This window comes from Nicotiana tabacum, chromosome 17, assembly GCF_000715075.1.
Source record: "Nicotiana tabacum cultivar K326 chromosome 17, ASM71507v2, whole genome shotgun sequence".
Lineage (NCBI taxonomy): Eukaryota > Viridiplantae > Streptophyta > Magnoliopsida > Solanales > Solanaceae > Nicotiana > Nicotiana tabacum.
In genome coordinates, this window is record NC_134096.1 from 81011716 (window position 1) to 81028652 (window position 16937).

Consider the following 16937-nt stretch of genomic DNA (forward strand, 5'->3'; position numbering starts at 1 on the left):
CAGCAGCTCCAGCTTCATTCAATTGTGCAGCAACGACGTCGAGGAGCATTTGAGTATTCTCTGGAAGGATTTTCTCATATATATATCTCATTGATCCCTCATTAGAGAGTTTTTGAGTTGTATCAATTGAAGCACCATTATTTTCAACTTCCACTACATATTCATAAAGAGGGGGGAGGGATCAATGAGATATATATATGAGAAAATCCTTCCAGAGAATACTCAAATGCTCCTCGACGTCGTTGCTGCACAATTGAATGAAGCTGGAGCTGCTGAGATTGACAAAGGCATGCATTCTGGAGAAACCGCAGTGGAAGACAAACATCAAGGTATTCTATAGATCACGAATTTATTACATTTGATCCAATTATATATTTTCAGTTTGAAATTTTACATACTTTTTTCCTTTTTTATGCTTTTTGATGATTATTCATGTCACGACCCAAAACAAAATCCTGTCGTGATGGCGCCTATCGTGGTACTAGACAAGCCGACACATTTCCAAAAAACAAAACACATCGATATTTCATTTAAAAGATAAATCAAAGCTTTACTTTACTAGAATCTTCATTTAAGAGTCCAAACCAAAATAAAAAAAATAAAATGCGGAAAAGATAGCCCGACATCGGGGTGTCACTAAGTCATGAGCAACTACTACAAACTGTCTGATAACATCAAGACTAGCATAGTCTGAAAAAGAAACAATACAGCTAAGGGGAAGATAAGGAAGAAGAAAAACTGGGCTGCGATCGCCAGGCAGCTACCTTGCTATCTCCGATGATCCGCTACTGAATATAACAACAACCACTACCGTGGCCAGAAATGCCTGGATCTGCACACAAGGTGCATGGAGTAACGTGAGTATACCAACTCAGTAAGTAACAACAATAAATAAAGGCTGAGAAGTAGTGACGAGCTAGATGCAAGTATAGCTCATATCACAAAATTCCTTAAAGTACAACATGCTTTAAAAATCAGTATATAAGTCAAATCAGCTTGTTTAAATCCAGTTCAGGTAAAACCAATAAAAATATCTTTCAACAGTTCTCAAACAAGGATTCAAAGCAGCTATGAGTACACAGGATGAAATCATATACCGCCCCTCGGGCAAAACATCACTCAGTCCTCCCAATCACTCCAACCTCACAATCACTCATGCCTCCCAATCACTCAGCACTCGGCACTCGCACTCAGTAGGTACCTGCGTTCACTGGTGTGTGTACAGACTCCGGAGGGGCTCCTTCAGCCCAAATACTATAATCTGCACGGACAACTCACGTGCTGTACGGACAACTCACGTGCTGCACGGACAACTCACATGCTATAATATCATATCAGAATTTGCATGGACAACTCACGTGCTGAGGTACAACACCTCACAAACAGGCCCTCGGCCTCACTCATGTCACGTCCCAAACTCGGGGAGCGCGACTGGTGCTCAATCGAGAGAACCCGACCGAGCAAGCCTCTTAGATTTTCTTCTACCCAAACTCATCCATGAATAAAGAGGAGATATACTCCATTAATCAACACTAAAAAGATTTCATTAATAACTTTCATTTCATTCCCATTAGCAGCTTCATTTATAAATTCCAAAATATTACATGTTTATAGAATTAATGAAAAACATGATTTTCAAGTACCAACATTTCTAGTTTAATTCCCAACATCAACCATAACCCACAATCTGTCTACGAAGCCTCTAAGTACAATAGAAGAGTAATATGGAAATGCCGACAACAAGGCCCCGGCTATACCTCAAACAGAATATACAAAGTACAAAAGATTCATGACCCCGGAATGAAATGGGGCTCACCAAGTCAGCTGGGAAGAAGGTGCACTGCTATCACTGACCAATATCTCCTGCTGTGGAACCACCTGCATCCATTGAAAGATGCAGCGCCCCCGGCAAAAGGGACGTTAGTACTGTCGAATAGCACTAGTATGTATAACTAAACACCCTCTCAATAGAATGACAAATAATACAAACAAGATTATCATAATATCAATGAAAGCCTTAATTAACATCAAACCTCAATTTAGGATCAAGACAGTGTTCAAATTAATTTCCATATCTCACATTGGGAGATTTTTAGTATCGATATACCATTGTCCACAATACCATTATTCACAATACCATTATTCACAAAACCACTACCACCGTACTCTTAGCACGGAGTTCGATTGTTCACAATATCGATGTTCACAATACCAATGTTCACAATATCGATGTTCACAATACCAATGTTCACAATATCGATGTTCACAATACCAATGCCACCGTACTTTTAGCACGGAGTCCGATCATGACCCGATCGTCTAGGCTATCTCATTAGAGAATCAACCACAATTACTATCAATACCAATACCAACGTAAGTTTAGCACGGATTCCGATCACGACCCGATCGGCTAGGCTATCTCAATAGAGAATCAACCACAATTACTATCAATACAAATACCACCGTAAGTTTAGCACGGAGTCTGATCACGACCCGACCGGCTAGGCTGTCTTATTTGAGACATCATCCTTTTTATATCAATCATCGCATTTCATATTACTTTCACATCTTTTCATTTTATTGGCACTAATGTCCATAATTATAAGACCATTCTTGGCACGTTGGCTATATTCAATATTTCATGCTCACCTTATCAATTTCAAATATCATTATCATCATCAATAATAAATACAATTCAAATCAAGGTGTGTAGTACACATGTGAGCAATTTAGAGTCTAAGGCACATAGAGATATTTCACAAAATTTGGCATAATAGCCTTCATTTGAACTTGACCTAAAGTCAAAACATTATTAATGCACAACCCATATTTTAACACATCCTCAATTGGTAACATAACATGAATAAAGCATTTGGGATGCTTGTTGAACATATATCTTTCAACCCAATCTTACTCGGAATAGCCAGTTTCATAATGAATCACTCGGGACTTACATAATTTACATGAATATCGTGGGATTCAATTCTAAGAGAAGAGTTTATACAACATACCTTACTTGAACTTCCTTATACTCTAAATGTTTCGGAATTTTTAGCAACTTCAATCTATTTTAGAAATATAACAAATTGCACCAAAATTAGGAAGATGATCATGGTTCTAGCTCACTTGAGCATTTTATCAAACACTAGGTGTGCATAAGGTTTCAAGGTTCTTTTTATGAAGGATTCCATCATACCACAACCCAATCTTTACCATTTTTAGCTCAACAATCTACCTACACCTTTTCATAACACATGCATGTAAAATAAACAACCCTCATGCCCAAATATTATCTTGCCAATTATCCATTCCCACAAAAAATTTGAAATTGAGGGTTAGGGTATAGAATCTTACCTCTAGGATGAAGACCTAGTGAGTTTCCCTCCTTAATCTTCCAAAACATGAGCAAGAATTGAAGAACAATTATTGAAGAACACCTTCTCACTCTAGGGCACTCTCTCTCACTCTAAAGTGTCAGACTATTGCTCAAAATGGCCCAAAGAGTGTATTTAATGAAATAGGGTCGAGTTTTAAAAACCCAAAAATGGAGCTCCGGAACGGTTCTGCGGTCGCATATGCGACCGCATAATGGATATGCGGACCGCATATCGGTCACATAATTGCTGACCAAAGTGATCAAAAATCTGTCTGTGTATGCGGTCACTATGCGGTCCGCATAACTGTTATGCGGTCGCATAATGCATCGCATAACAATTATGTGGTCGCATAGTCGACCACATAGCTGCTTCCAGAATGGCCCTCTCCTGCTCACTTCTGCGGCCCGCAGAGTGATTATGCGGTCGCATAATGGACAGCATAAATGCACTTTTCCACCAAAAATTTTCCTTTACTTTCCGGTACATTGTTCAGCCCAAAAAGTCTGAGTCGCGGCGAGCTTGCGAGCCGCGAAGAATATCTATAATACTCAACAAGTAAAACCCATTCGGCACCACGAAATATTATTTCCTTTTGTAAAATTTTACATGGCCTTACAACTCAGTCATAAACCTCTCCAGTCTCTCGGGCTCTCAGAAATCAGCCCAAACAACATTAACATGATGCAACAAATAGAATAATAGAGACTGAGGTATGATGTAAGAATGCATGAACATGACTGAGTATAGGATATCAACTAAAACAGTGAGCGGACAAGAAGAAACGACCTCTAAGGGTCCAAAAAAGCCTAGACATGGTATCTAGCATGATTTACAATAATCTTATACCTTTCGTCTTCATTTATTCCCTTAACTGATTCTGAAATCCCCGCATACAAAGTCAAATAAGAGCTTCCACGCAAAAATGCTAATTATTGTAGGAATGGCTTTATCCCAGACAAATTGAGTCCAAGCTTGAATGCCCGTTCGATTTCTTATCGATTCCCAACCAGCTTTGAGAATAAATGACTCACTACGATTCTTTTTCCATATCCCCCTGTCCTCCTGATGAGATGTGAATATACCACTATTCAGTTGCTACGGGACGGACCAAGTCACAATCCCCCAATGGTGCACGCCCACATGCCCGTTACCTAGCATGTGCGTCACCTCCAAATAGTCACATGACACACAAATCCGGGGTTTCATACCCTCAGGACTAGATTTACAACCGTTACTTACCTCAATCCGAGATACTCCGCAATGCCCTTGCCTCTTGAACCAGCCTCCGAGCGTCCCGAATCTAGCCACAAGCAGTACAATACCATTAATATATGCTAAAGGAATCAATTCCATGAGAAAACCACTAAATTATACTCAAAACCCGAAATTGACTCAAATCCGGCCCCCGGGCCAACGTTTCGAAATCTGACAAAAGTCACGAAACCCGAAAGCCCATTTACTCACGAGTCTAACCATACAAAATTCATCAAAATCTGACATCATTGGTTCTTCAAATCCTCAAATTATTCTCTCCAAAATCCCAAGCCCTAACCCCTTATCTCACTTCAAAAATCCGACTAATTAGGTGAGAAATCAATGGGAAAACACCATAGCTAATGATAATAGAGCTCAAGAAACTTACCTCAGTGAATAACCTTGAATCCCCTTCAAAAATCCCCTCAAAAGCTCCAAAGTCCGAGTAAAAAATGGTGGAAATGAGCAAAAATTATGAAGTCCTCAATTTATACATTCTGCCCAGCGAAGTCGCACCTGCGAAATTTCCATCGCAGGTGCGGAACTCACTTAAGATCCCAGGTTTCGCATTTGCGGCCAAAACTCGCACCTGCGGAAGCGCACCTACGCATCTACCTCCGCTTCTGCGAAGCCTGCCAATTTCCTCCTTTCCGCATCTGCGCCCCAATTCTCGCACCTGCGGGTTCGCAGATGCGACAGCCTTCTCGCACCTGCGGTTCCAACCCACCTTAGCCTTGCCCACATCTGCGACTTCCCCAAGTGATTCTGCGCCCTCGCACCTGCGTCTCCCTCTCTGCAGGTGCGGCAAAACACCAACAGCAGCAGTTCAGCTGTATTTCCAAATTCCAAACCTCCCGTTAACCACCCGGAACCATCCCGAGGCCCTCGGGACCTCGACAAAACATACCAACACATCCCATAACATCATACGAACTTAGTCAAGCCTTCGAATCACAATAAACAACATCAAAACACCAAATTACTCCCGGATTCAAGCCTAAGAACTTCTAAACTTTCGAATTCCACAAACGATGCTGAAACCTACCAAACCACGTCCGAATGACCTCAAATTTTACACACACGTCACAAATGATACCACGAACCTACTCCAACTTCTGGAAATCCATTCCGACCCCAATATCAAAATTTTCACTGCCGTCCGAAATTGCCAAATTTCCAACTTTCGCCAATTCAAGCCTAATTCCACTACGGGCCTCCAAATCACATTCCGGATGCACTCCTAAGTCCAAAATCACCTAACGGAGCTAACATAACCATCAAAATTCAAATCCGAGATTTTTTACACATAAGTCAATACCCAGTTAACTTTTCTAACTTAAGCTTCTAATTTAGAGACTAAGTATCTCAATTCACTCCGAAACCACTCCGGGCCCAAACCAACTAACCCGATATAACACAATATAGCTGAAGGACACAAGAAGAAGCAGAAATGGGGGAAACGGGGCTATAACTCTCGAAACGACCGGCCGGATCGTTACAATTCAGAAATACTCAATGCAGCTGAAAAAGAAATTGGTGAGATCATTCGGCTATATGAAAAAGGAGAAATATATCTATTCACGCCTGTTGGCTCACAGACAGGTGTGAAGTGTGTTTGTATTATTTTTAAAATTTATTCAGTATTATTGAGTATATTTTTTTTTTGCATGAAAATATAGGCGTATCTGAAGGTAATGGAAGTGGATCCGTTGGAATGCAAATACCCTCTGTGTCGCAACACTTAGACCAGGTAGTTATTTTTTGCAATTCGATTACAAGGTATTTTTTTGCCTAATGTGTATTTTATATCAGTTGTATTTTATGTGTATATTTTCCTTGCTTTTGCAGATCTCATCTGATGCATCACAACTTCTTCCAAATCCTAAGAGAAGGAAGATGTGCAGTTCTCCTAATGTTATGAGTGACACAGTGATATCCCAAACTTCAAGTTATATTCATTTTCGCTGGGTAGTAAAGAAGGGACTGGATCAGAAGGTAATTCTGCTGCTATTGTTGTTGGTGAAAAGAGACAAAGAACATCGTGAACAACATGGAGTTGGTAAAGTGTCTGCCACCATGGCTGTGGATTTTTCCCCTGCTGCTGAACCACAACAGTTAGTTGTGACGGAACAACAGGAAGAGCAAGCAAAAAGAAAACCAGATAAAATAGGAAAAAGGATTCGTATGGAGAGTATTTGGTTGAAACCTCCTTACGTCATTCCTAAACAAAAGCGAAGGGGGCAAGATTGAAAAGTAGGAAAGACTACATGAAGGTGTCCCTTCCGTTATGTTAATCAAGACAGTGCATTGATGCAAAGATTTACAGACTGGTTGAAGACGGATGCCAGTGAATATAATTCCAAGCCATTCAGATTAGCTGGAATTGATATTCCAAAGTCATTCTTTACCGAGCTTGTGGATCCTACCTCTGATCTTTCGGATGAAGTAAGTTATTAAGTTTATTTTTTAAATTGGTTTTCAACTGTATTTCCCAAAACTTCAGCTTATTTTTGTTTTAAAGTTTTTGTACTATAATTTGGTAAACTTCAGTTTTATGCATGGTAAAACTGCTGAAGTTGTTTAGCTTATTTGCTAAAATTTCAGACTAAACTTGCTGAAGTTTTTGACATGCAGTCTCTAGTTTTTTTTCTAAACTTTAAATCAAACATGATGAAGTTTTTTAGGTTATTTCCTAATACTTCATACTGAATATGCTTAAGTTTTTGTCATGCAGTTTGTAGTTTTGTAATGCATTTTTTCTACACTTCATACTTATGCATGCTGAAGTTTTTTATTTCACATATTTTCTTTTGTTGTTGTTCATTTTCAGCATATTGAAGTGGGCGTATATTTCTTGCGCAAAAAATATTGCTATCACCTTCCAAGTTATCCAAAATCAAGATGTATAGTAACAAATTTATGTTTTGATCAGTATATGACTAAGTTGGCTAGTGTTCATCCTTCAGATGAACAAAAGAAGAAAATTAGAATAAGGAAAGAAAAGAGAATGGAGGAGAAAAAAATGGAAAGGAAAAAGAGCAAATCAAAGAGAAAGAGGACTACCAAAAAATAGAAATGTGAGGATTATGAAGAAGAAGAAGAAGAAGAAGAAGAAGAAGAAGAAGAAGAAGAAGAAGAAGAAGAAGAAGAAGGGGAGATTGGGGATCTTACCGAGTTTACTTGACTTATTGAAGAATCAACTGGTGAAAAGGTGGCCAATTACATAAGAGGCATTGACCTTTCATTTGGTATCATATGGGCATCTGCCGAAAAAAGTATTCTTTCCATTTCGACTTAAGCCAAGGTCGGGCCAGCGATCTACGCATTACCTTTTTTGAAATTTTGCACTTTAAAGATAAAACTATATATGTGTATTATTCCATGAGCAATACACCATATGAGCGTGCGGTTGAACATGTCCAAAAATATGCCCGGTTGATCCCACACTGTCTCAAATGCTTGGACTTTTGCACACACAATAAAATTTATGGGGAAAATCCTGTGGAAAAATTTGCAATTAAGTGGATGAACACACCCCTACAGGATAACAAGTACGTGTTTGACATATGTTTACCATGCATCTTATGTTTATTGTTTTTTTCTTCTTGTGTTAACTATTCTTCAATTCTTTTTCATGTTCTTTTTGTAGTGTTGATTGTGGTATATTTGCTCTTAAGTTCCTTGATATGCGGTTGAAGCAAGAAGATGTCTTCAAATTCAATCAAAGTCATGCGTTGATATTCAGGAGAGAATTCGCTGCAAATCTTTGGGCTCATGGAAAGTGGAAACAAGATAGCGGTTATGAAACTCCAGAAGAGCAACTAGGACATGACTATGGAGAATATGAAGACACTCTATGTGAATTTTTTCGATAGAGAATAACTTGTAAATGAAAAATAATTTTTTTCTTTTTTTTTCAAGGATGTAAGTGAAAACAAAATTGGATTTGTGAATATACATTAATTTTTGTGAATTATGTGATGTCTGTATTTTAAATTTTTGTTCTATTCGCGTTAATTAGTCTTTTAGTTATCTTGGATTGTATCAAATACTTTTGTCTCTTTTATTATGAACTTAAGTATATTTTAGTGAAAATTTAGCACACTAAACTTCAGCATGAACTCAATAACTTCTTGTTTAGGCTGAAGTTTTGGATAAAAAGTTTAGCACATGAACTAAATAACTTCAGCATATTTGCACATTAAGTAAATATTAGCATATTGGCATGAAGTTTTAAGTTCTGCATGTTTAGTGTGAAGTATTAGGAAATGAACAAAAAAACTTCAGCATGTTCAGTCTGAAGTTTTAGCACATGAACTAAATAACTTCAGCATCTTTAGACTGAAGTTTTAGCACATGAACTAAATAACTTCAGCATATTAGCACATGAACTAAATATTAGAATATTAGTATGAAGTTTTAACTTCTGCATGTTTAGTGTGAATTGTTAGAAAATGAACAAAAAAACTTCAGCATGTTTAGTCTGAAGTTTTAGCACATGAACTAAATAACTTCAGCATCTTTAGACTGAAGTTTTAGCACATAAACTAAATAACTTCAGCATATTAGCACATGAAATAAATATTAGCATATTAGCATGAAGTTTTAACTTCAGCATGTTCAGTCTGAAGTTTTAACTTCAGCATGTTTAGTCTGAAGTTTGATACTTATCTTTTTTGCATTTACTAACTACTTTTTGTCTTTTATTACCTACTTCATCTTACATTTAAATTTGTCTGACCATATAGTAAATGAGATTAAAAGTTACTTTTGAATTTACAAATAATAAATGAAAACTTTTCAGGCTGAAGTTATTTTTTACTATAGAAAAACTATTGACTTATTAGGATGAAGTTACATTTCTTTTTCCATTTACCACCTACTTATCTTGTTATATTCAATTTCTCTGAACGTAAAACAGTAAATAGACCTTAAAAGTTACCTTTGCATTTATAGATATTAAATTGATTAGGTGCACTCTTTGTCTATATTAACAATCTCTTCACTTGAAAATTTCATAGTCATCCATAGACTTCTATCATATTTCTTTAAATTTATATTCATCCTTAGCCTTTTAGCTTTTTAAAAGAAATAATGTCTAGTGCTAGCGGAAGTAGGAAGGTTACAATGGATGAACTTATGCAGAAGTGGGAGAGTTTAAAGTCTGATTGGAATAGTAATGTACCAATAGCTAATCTTATGTAGACGTGGGATCAAATAAAGGCTGATTGGGAAAGAATCAGACCACAGTTTTTTGCCGATGAATCATTCTAGAACAGGCTGAACCTTGAACGCAGTTGTGAAGGTTATTCAACCTTGTTTTATAAGGTTGTCCAGTAGTTTGATTGTTTTAAGTTTTTCATCTGGGACGACTATGCCAAGCTGCAAAACAACTTGAAGAGTCTTCCTTATCTTATTATAACGGCCCGGCCGGTCGTTTTGAGTATTACAACCCCGTTCTCCTATTTACTGCTCCGTTTGTGCTTTATAGCTGTTGTATGACTTATTGGGTTAGTTAGTTTGTGTCCTGAGAGAATTTAGAGTGAAATAAGATAATTAGTCTCTTAAATGGAAAGCTTAGTTGGAAAAGTCGATCGGATATTGATCTATGTATAAACGACCTCGGATTTGAATTCTGATAATTCCAGTAGCTCCGTATGATAATTTTGGACTTAGGACCGTGTCCGGAAATTTTTTTTGGAGGTCTGTAGTGGAATTAGGAAGTTTGACCGGGGGGTTGACTTTTTGATATCGGGGTCAAAATTCAATTTTGGAAATTTGAATAGCTTCAATATGTCAAATGTGACTTGTGTGCAAAATTTAAGGTCAATCGGACGTGATTTGGTAGGTTTCAGCGTTGTTTGTAGAATTTGAAAATTTTGAAATTTATTAGGTTTGGATCCGTGTATAGTTCGTATTTTTGAAGTTGTTTGAGGTGATTTGAGAGTTCAACTAAGTTCGTATTGGTATATAAGATCTGTTGGTATGTTTGGTTGAGGTCCCGGGGACCTCGAGTTGATTTAGGGTGGTTAACGGACAAAGGTTCGAAGTTGAAGAATTGCTGAGGATTTGCTGGTTCTGGTGTGATTGCACCTGCGGAAAAGGGCTCACAGGTGTGATGGTCACAGAAGCGACATTATACATGCAAAAGCGAGGGTCTTCAAAGGTACGGTGCCTGTTGCGCAAAAGCGCGAGCGCAGGTGCGGTCCTAGGCATCACAGAAGCGATCTAGGGTGGCCAAGCTATTCTCGCAGAAGCGAGTTGTTTTCCGTAGAAGCGAGGGTCGCAAGTGCGACCTCTTGACCGCATATGCGAAAGTGCTGGGCGGAATCCTTTAAGTTCAAGGGTTCGACATTTTCACCCATTTTCGGATTTTGGAGCTTGGTTTGGGCAATTTTGGAGAAGCATTTTCCCACACAACTTGGGGTAAGTGTTCTTGACTCCCTTGTCAGTATATTTCATGAATTAATCTTCATTTTTTGGTGTAAGATTATCGAATCTTCAAGAGAAATCGAAGGAAATTCCTATAATTTCATAAAATGATTTTTTGGTTTTTGAACATCGATTTGGAGTCGGAATTGAGCGAAATTAGTATGGTTGAACTTGTAATTAGATGGGTTGTCGGATTTTGTGAGTTTCGTTGGATTCCGAGACGTGATTTTGAATTTTTTGGGAAAATATTAGTATTTTGATATGAAATTAATTCCTATAAATTGTATGGACTGAATCAAATTTATGATGGCTAGATTCGAGCCTTTCATGAGTTGATACGCACAGAATGGGATTTCTGGAGCATTGTTTAGCTTGATCGGCATTGGATTCGTCTTGTTCGAGGTAAGTAACTCTTCTAATCTCGGAGCTGAGGGTATGAACCCTGAATATACGTATTATGTGAATTGTTTGAAGGCAACACACATGCTAGGTGACGTGCATGTGGGCGTACACAATAGAAATTATGACGTAATTGGTTTCGTGGGACTTTGTAGTCATAATCTTGGCATTTTCTATGTAGTTTTATGTGTTAAAGAAATTGAGCTGAGAATCATATTAAAATCATGTGAGGCTATATGCCAGTATTATTGAGACCCGCAGAGGTCATATTGCTGTGAATTATTTGTTTAAATTGAAATTTCATATTCATGTTATTACATATCATATCTCAGTCTATGTTGTTATTTACTGATACATCATATCATCATTTTCTAGCTATTATCATGACATTGTAAGCCCATTAGAGAGAGACCAGAGAGATTGATGACTGAGTGAGGCCGAAGGCCTGATTGTGAGGATAATTATGGGATCGGGCAGCACGCCGTAGCAGGCCATATTGGCTTTATATACTTTATTATTATGTGGATCGGGTCTGCCCGCGTGCAGCATGCCTTATAGGCTTTATTATAGCACGTGAGTTATCTGTGTGGATATAAATATTGATACTATAGCACGTGACTTGTCCGTGCAGATTATAGCGCTTGGGCTGAAGGAGCCCCTCCGGAGTCTGTACACACCCCCAGTGAGTGCAGGTACCTACTGAGTGCGAGTGCCGGGTGCCGAGCGATTGGGAGGACTGAGTGACTGTGAGGACTGAGTGACTGGGAGGACTGAGTGATTTGGAGGACTGAGTGAAATGATACTCTGAGAGTATGCATATAATTTTATCACTAAGTTGCATCGCATTGACATGCACACATGACATACAGGCATAGAGATGTACTTTCCTCATGCTGTACAATATCACACCATTCATAATTTCTCACACATGTTGATAGATGGGCATAGTGATGCATTTGTTTTATACGGGTTATATGGAAGGAAAATGAAACATCTCATTTATTATTGAAAGGACTTTGAAAAAATTATTGTTTTCAAACTTATTCATACTTTTGGCAACTTCGATAAACGATTTGGGTTTTCACTGATGTACTTGAAAGGAAGAACTATTTTTTTAAATCATGATTTAGCTGAGCATTTTATCTCTGAGTTACTTCTTGTATGATTTGCTTTACGTTATTATGGACTGTTGTGGACTATTGGTTTTGAACCCGACCTTGGTATAAGCTCGTCACTACTTTCAACCTAAGGTTAGGTTTGTTACTTATTGAGTACATGGGGTCGGTTGTACTCATACTACATGTCTGCACCTTGCGTGCAGGTGTTGACTGCTGATGTTGCTGTATTCGTTGGGAGTTGGATCTGAAGATGTACCTGTATTCCGGTTGTAGCTGCCTCTTGTTCATGGTAACCTTAGATTTATAACAATCTGTTCATGTACATTTCGAACAGATGATGTATTATTTCATACCAGTTTTATAAATTCTATTATTAGAAGCTCATGATTTGTACTACCAGTTCTTGAGAAAATGTGTTATTTTTATTTATTTATTTTAATTAATTGCCTTATTAATTTTATTGGAATTGGATAGTTGGTAATTGGCTTACCTAGCGGGTTGGGTTAGGTGCCATCATGACTAGTTGGATTTTGGGTCGTGACACTTATGGACAGAGTAATAATTGAACAAAGTCAGTTGCGTGATGAATTCAACAAGTTGAAGTGTGATCTCATTGGACTTTGTGGTCTTTTTCCCGAGTATCCTATAGTTATCTCTGATTCGGATGATGATGATATATATCGAGAAATTGAAGATTACTGTTCTGATGATGGTGATGATGCTTAGTTTTAGTAATCCTTTTTGAAATTTTTTTCTTTTGTGTTTTTTGTTAATATTTTTTATGGCTCTTCTTTTTTATTTTGTCAATGTTTTGATGATGGTCGTGTTTTGTTAATGTTTATGTTGTTATATAAATAAAAATCTTGTTACGTTTTTTTGTATAATATTTTTAAATTTTGAAGGCTGTATTATGATTTTAATATAATAACATAGTATGTCAACATAAAACTTCATGCCTTATAAGCGGAAGTTAGCAAATATAAGTTAGAAACTTGAACCTTTTTGATCTGAAGTTTATAGCTTTTGATAGTCACACTTTATAGGCTGTAGTTGATTTGCATACATTTTTCCATTAATAAGCAATCTTTTAAGAGGCAGACTTATATATACGGAAATCTTTTTGTTCATTTCATAAAACTTCACACAAAACATGCTTAAGTTTTGTCCAGCAGTCTGCAATTTTTGTAATGATTTTTTCCAAACTTCAGAGAGAATATGCTGAAGTTATTTAGTTCATTTTCTACAACTTCAGTTTAAATATGCTGAAGTTTTGTTATACATATATTTTTTTTTGGTGTGTGTGTGTGTGTTAGAGATATGTATTTCACTTACAGTTTTTGTCACTGAAGTCATTGCGTACTTTTTTTAAAATGCAACCAAACCTCTAAGCCGCGCAATAAAAATGAGTGGTTAGTACTTCAAGCAATATATAAAATAGTATTTTTCAATCCAAGAGCTTATTTATTTTATTTCTACGAAAACAATCACATTTCACATATATCATTCAATAATGAAAGTATAAATTTAGACCAAGGATTATTGAACGTTAGAGTATTTTTCAGCGTGTTTCTTGGAATATGGATGAGGTGGTGGAGAAGACAAGCAAGTTGTTATGTTATGCCCAATTTGTTTACAGCGACTGCATTTGGTAGACTTCAATGGTACTGATTCAGTCGCAGGGATATGCCTCTTCTTTTGTCTTCTTCCTTGTAAAATCTCTACATCGGGAGGTTTTGTGATTTCAGATTCTACATTTTATGGAATATCCCATGCATTTTGATCTGCCACAGTATTCACATGTCCTTCATATGTTTTGAACCATGTTTCCCTTGAATACCATTTTGAGCAGCAATCAGATTTCTGCAAATAGCTCTTATTAATAGCAGCAATTGCGTGTGGACAGGGCAATTCATCAAGTTGGAATTTCAAGCAGTCAGAAGTTCTCTTCCTTAAATCTAACATTCTTAAAATAGGCATCTCTCTCGCTTTTAGTAACACGGAATTCATTGATTTTACCATGTTTGTTGTCAGCATATCATAACGTCGCCATGGGAACCACAATCGAGCCCATCTCTCTGGCGGCTCTTCCATTATGTAATTGTATATTTTCTTGTCAACACTTTTGATTTGGGACATTAACTGATTCAAATCTTCACGTTTGTATGACCTTGCAATGCTTTAAAAAATATTTATTACCGTGGTTTTTGCTTTAAATTTTTCTCAAAGTGATAGAGGCAGATACCATGGTGAGCTTCAGGATAAAATTTTCTAATTCCATTTGCGATCGATTGGTTTCTATCTGATAAGAAAACCAGTTCACGACGGACTTGAATTGCTTTTCTCATTTCCCCGAAGAACCAAATGTATGCATCATTGTTTTCTGAATTTGCTACACCAAAAGATAGAGGAAAGATTTGATTGTTTGCATCCTTTGATACAGCAACAAATAGAACGCCACGATATTTTGACTTTAAAAACATTGCATCTACTGCAATCACGGGTCTACAGTAGCACCAACCAACTATTGATGCCGCAGGAGAAAAGAACATATAAGCAAATCTGTACAGTGAAACACAAGAAAACAAATCATAAGGTGTGAAGTTTTTCAAATAGGAACATTTGAAATTTCAGGCTGATGATTAGTATTGTTTTGCTTACCGATTTTGCTCATCTCTTTTTATGCTAGTGTACGTCCCTAGGTTTCTATGCACAATCATGTGTATGTATGAAGGAAGAATCTGGTAGTTCTCTTCTGGTTTTCCCCTTATGGAAGCAATAGCTTTTTGAATAGCACGCCATGCCTTGTGATATCCAATGTCAATTCCAAATTTCTTTTTCATTTTACTTTCTACAAAGGTTGGTGTAACCTCAATCTTTTTATCTCGAACATGTTCTAAAATTTGTTCACTTATAAAATTTGAATTAGCATGCTTCTGATCTGATTTTCTTGCATCAACCGAGCATTCATGGTTGTTATGATATTTTATCACCCTAAAAAGTGAGGATATTTTTATTTTGGTAGCACGTACATTCCAACTCCATTTCTCCACGATGTATTTCAGCTCGTATCTCTTTGAATATGATCTAGCAATAGTGAATTTGACTTTTTGGTTTATCTCACAGCTGCAGAAAAATTTAGTCATGTTCTTCTTGTTGTCAAAATCCGATCCTACTCTTACTTCCTCTGGCAACGCATCGTGCCTAAGTATTTTACATGGTGGAGATTCTTTTAGCTTTCTCCTCACTCTTTTTCTTGATTTCTTAGAAGCAGTAGAAGTTTCAGCAATTTTTTCAATTGTATCTGATATTATCGGTACAAATTCCATGTTTTCTTCATCTTCGTTATTGCTTGTCATTGCAGAAGGTAACAAAAACCTTTGTTGGATCGTGTGTTGGTTGTCTATTTGCATTATTAGCTGTCCTTCTTCTTCTTGGTCGTCAACAAACTGGTATGAATTTATTGTAGCAGGAGGTAATTGTTGCAGCATTCCATATTGTGAAGCAGCCGTAATGTTAGAAGGTTGTTGTTCGTTGTCTACTTTCATTATTGGTTGTTATAGTTCATGTTGATAATCAGCAAATTGTTCTGAATCTATTGTATATGCAAGAGATGGTTTGAATGTTGCAAATTATGAAGTAGCTATACTTTCAGAAATGAGTTGTATTTTTTCGACGACAAAATGGCAATTCTTGTAGGCTGAATCAGTTGTTAGCAAATGTATACATGTTCTGAGTTCTTCATCTGAAGTTACAAGCATCACTTTGCTTGTATTTAGTTTGATATCAAACCATATCTTTAGTGAATATTTGGTTGAATCAATATCTGTAACTTCACTAATTTTCTTTTGGAAAGTATTGAATGATACTTGTTTATTAAGCATAACAAGTTTTGTATCATGATCCAAGTATTTGAAATCAAAAGTTCACCTCTCATTGAAAGTAATAACAATGCAAATCGAACTCATCCTGCAGAAGCATGTTTAGTGTCAAGTATTAGGAAACTGAACAAAAGAATTTAAGTGTGAAGTTCATAAAAAATTCATTAGAAAATTATATACTGCAGGAGAAAAACTTAAGCATGTTTAAGCTAAAGTTTTAGCAAATGTACTAGAATACTTCAGCTTGTTTATACTGATGTTTTCGAAAAAAAGCTCATGAAAAAGCTGTTTAATGCAGGACAAAACTTAATCTTGAACTAAATTTAACTTCAGAATGTAGGAGAAAATTACATATTGCAGGAGGAAAACTTCAGCAGGTTTGTCCTGAAGTTTTTACAAATGAACTAAACAACTTCAACATCTTCTGCTGAAGTTTCTGAAAAACTCATAACAAAACTATTGAATCCAGGACAAAACTT

At 36.8% G+C, this 16937-nt stretch overlaps 1 protein-coding gene across 1 annotated transcript; it reads right to left on the reverse strand.

Moving 5' to 3' along the window:
• Positions 1-14772: 14772 nt before the first annotated feature.
• Positions 14773-16125, reverse strand: LOC107813983 (uncharacterized). Its single transcript, XM_016639305.1, has 2 exons — positions 15239-16125; positions 14773-15139 (listed from the first exon to the last, which is right to left on the reverse strand). Exons 1-2 carry the CDS (start codon positions 16123-16125, stop codon positions 14773-14775), a joined length of 1254 nt encoding a protein of 417 aa, XP_016494791.1.
• Positions 16126-16937: the final 812 nt, after the last annotated feature.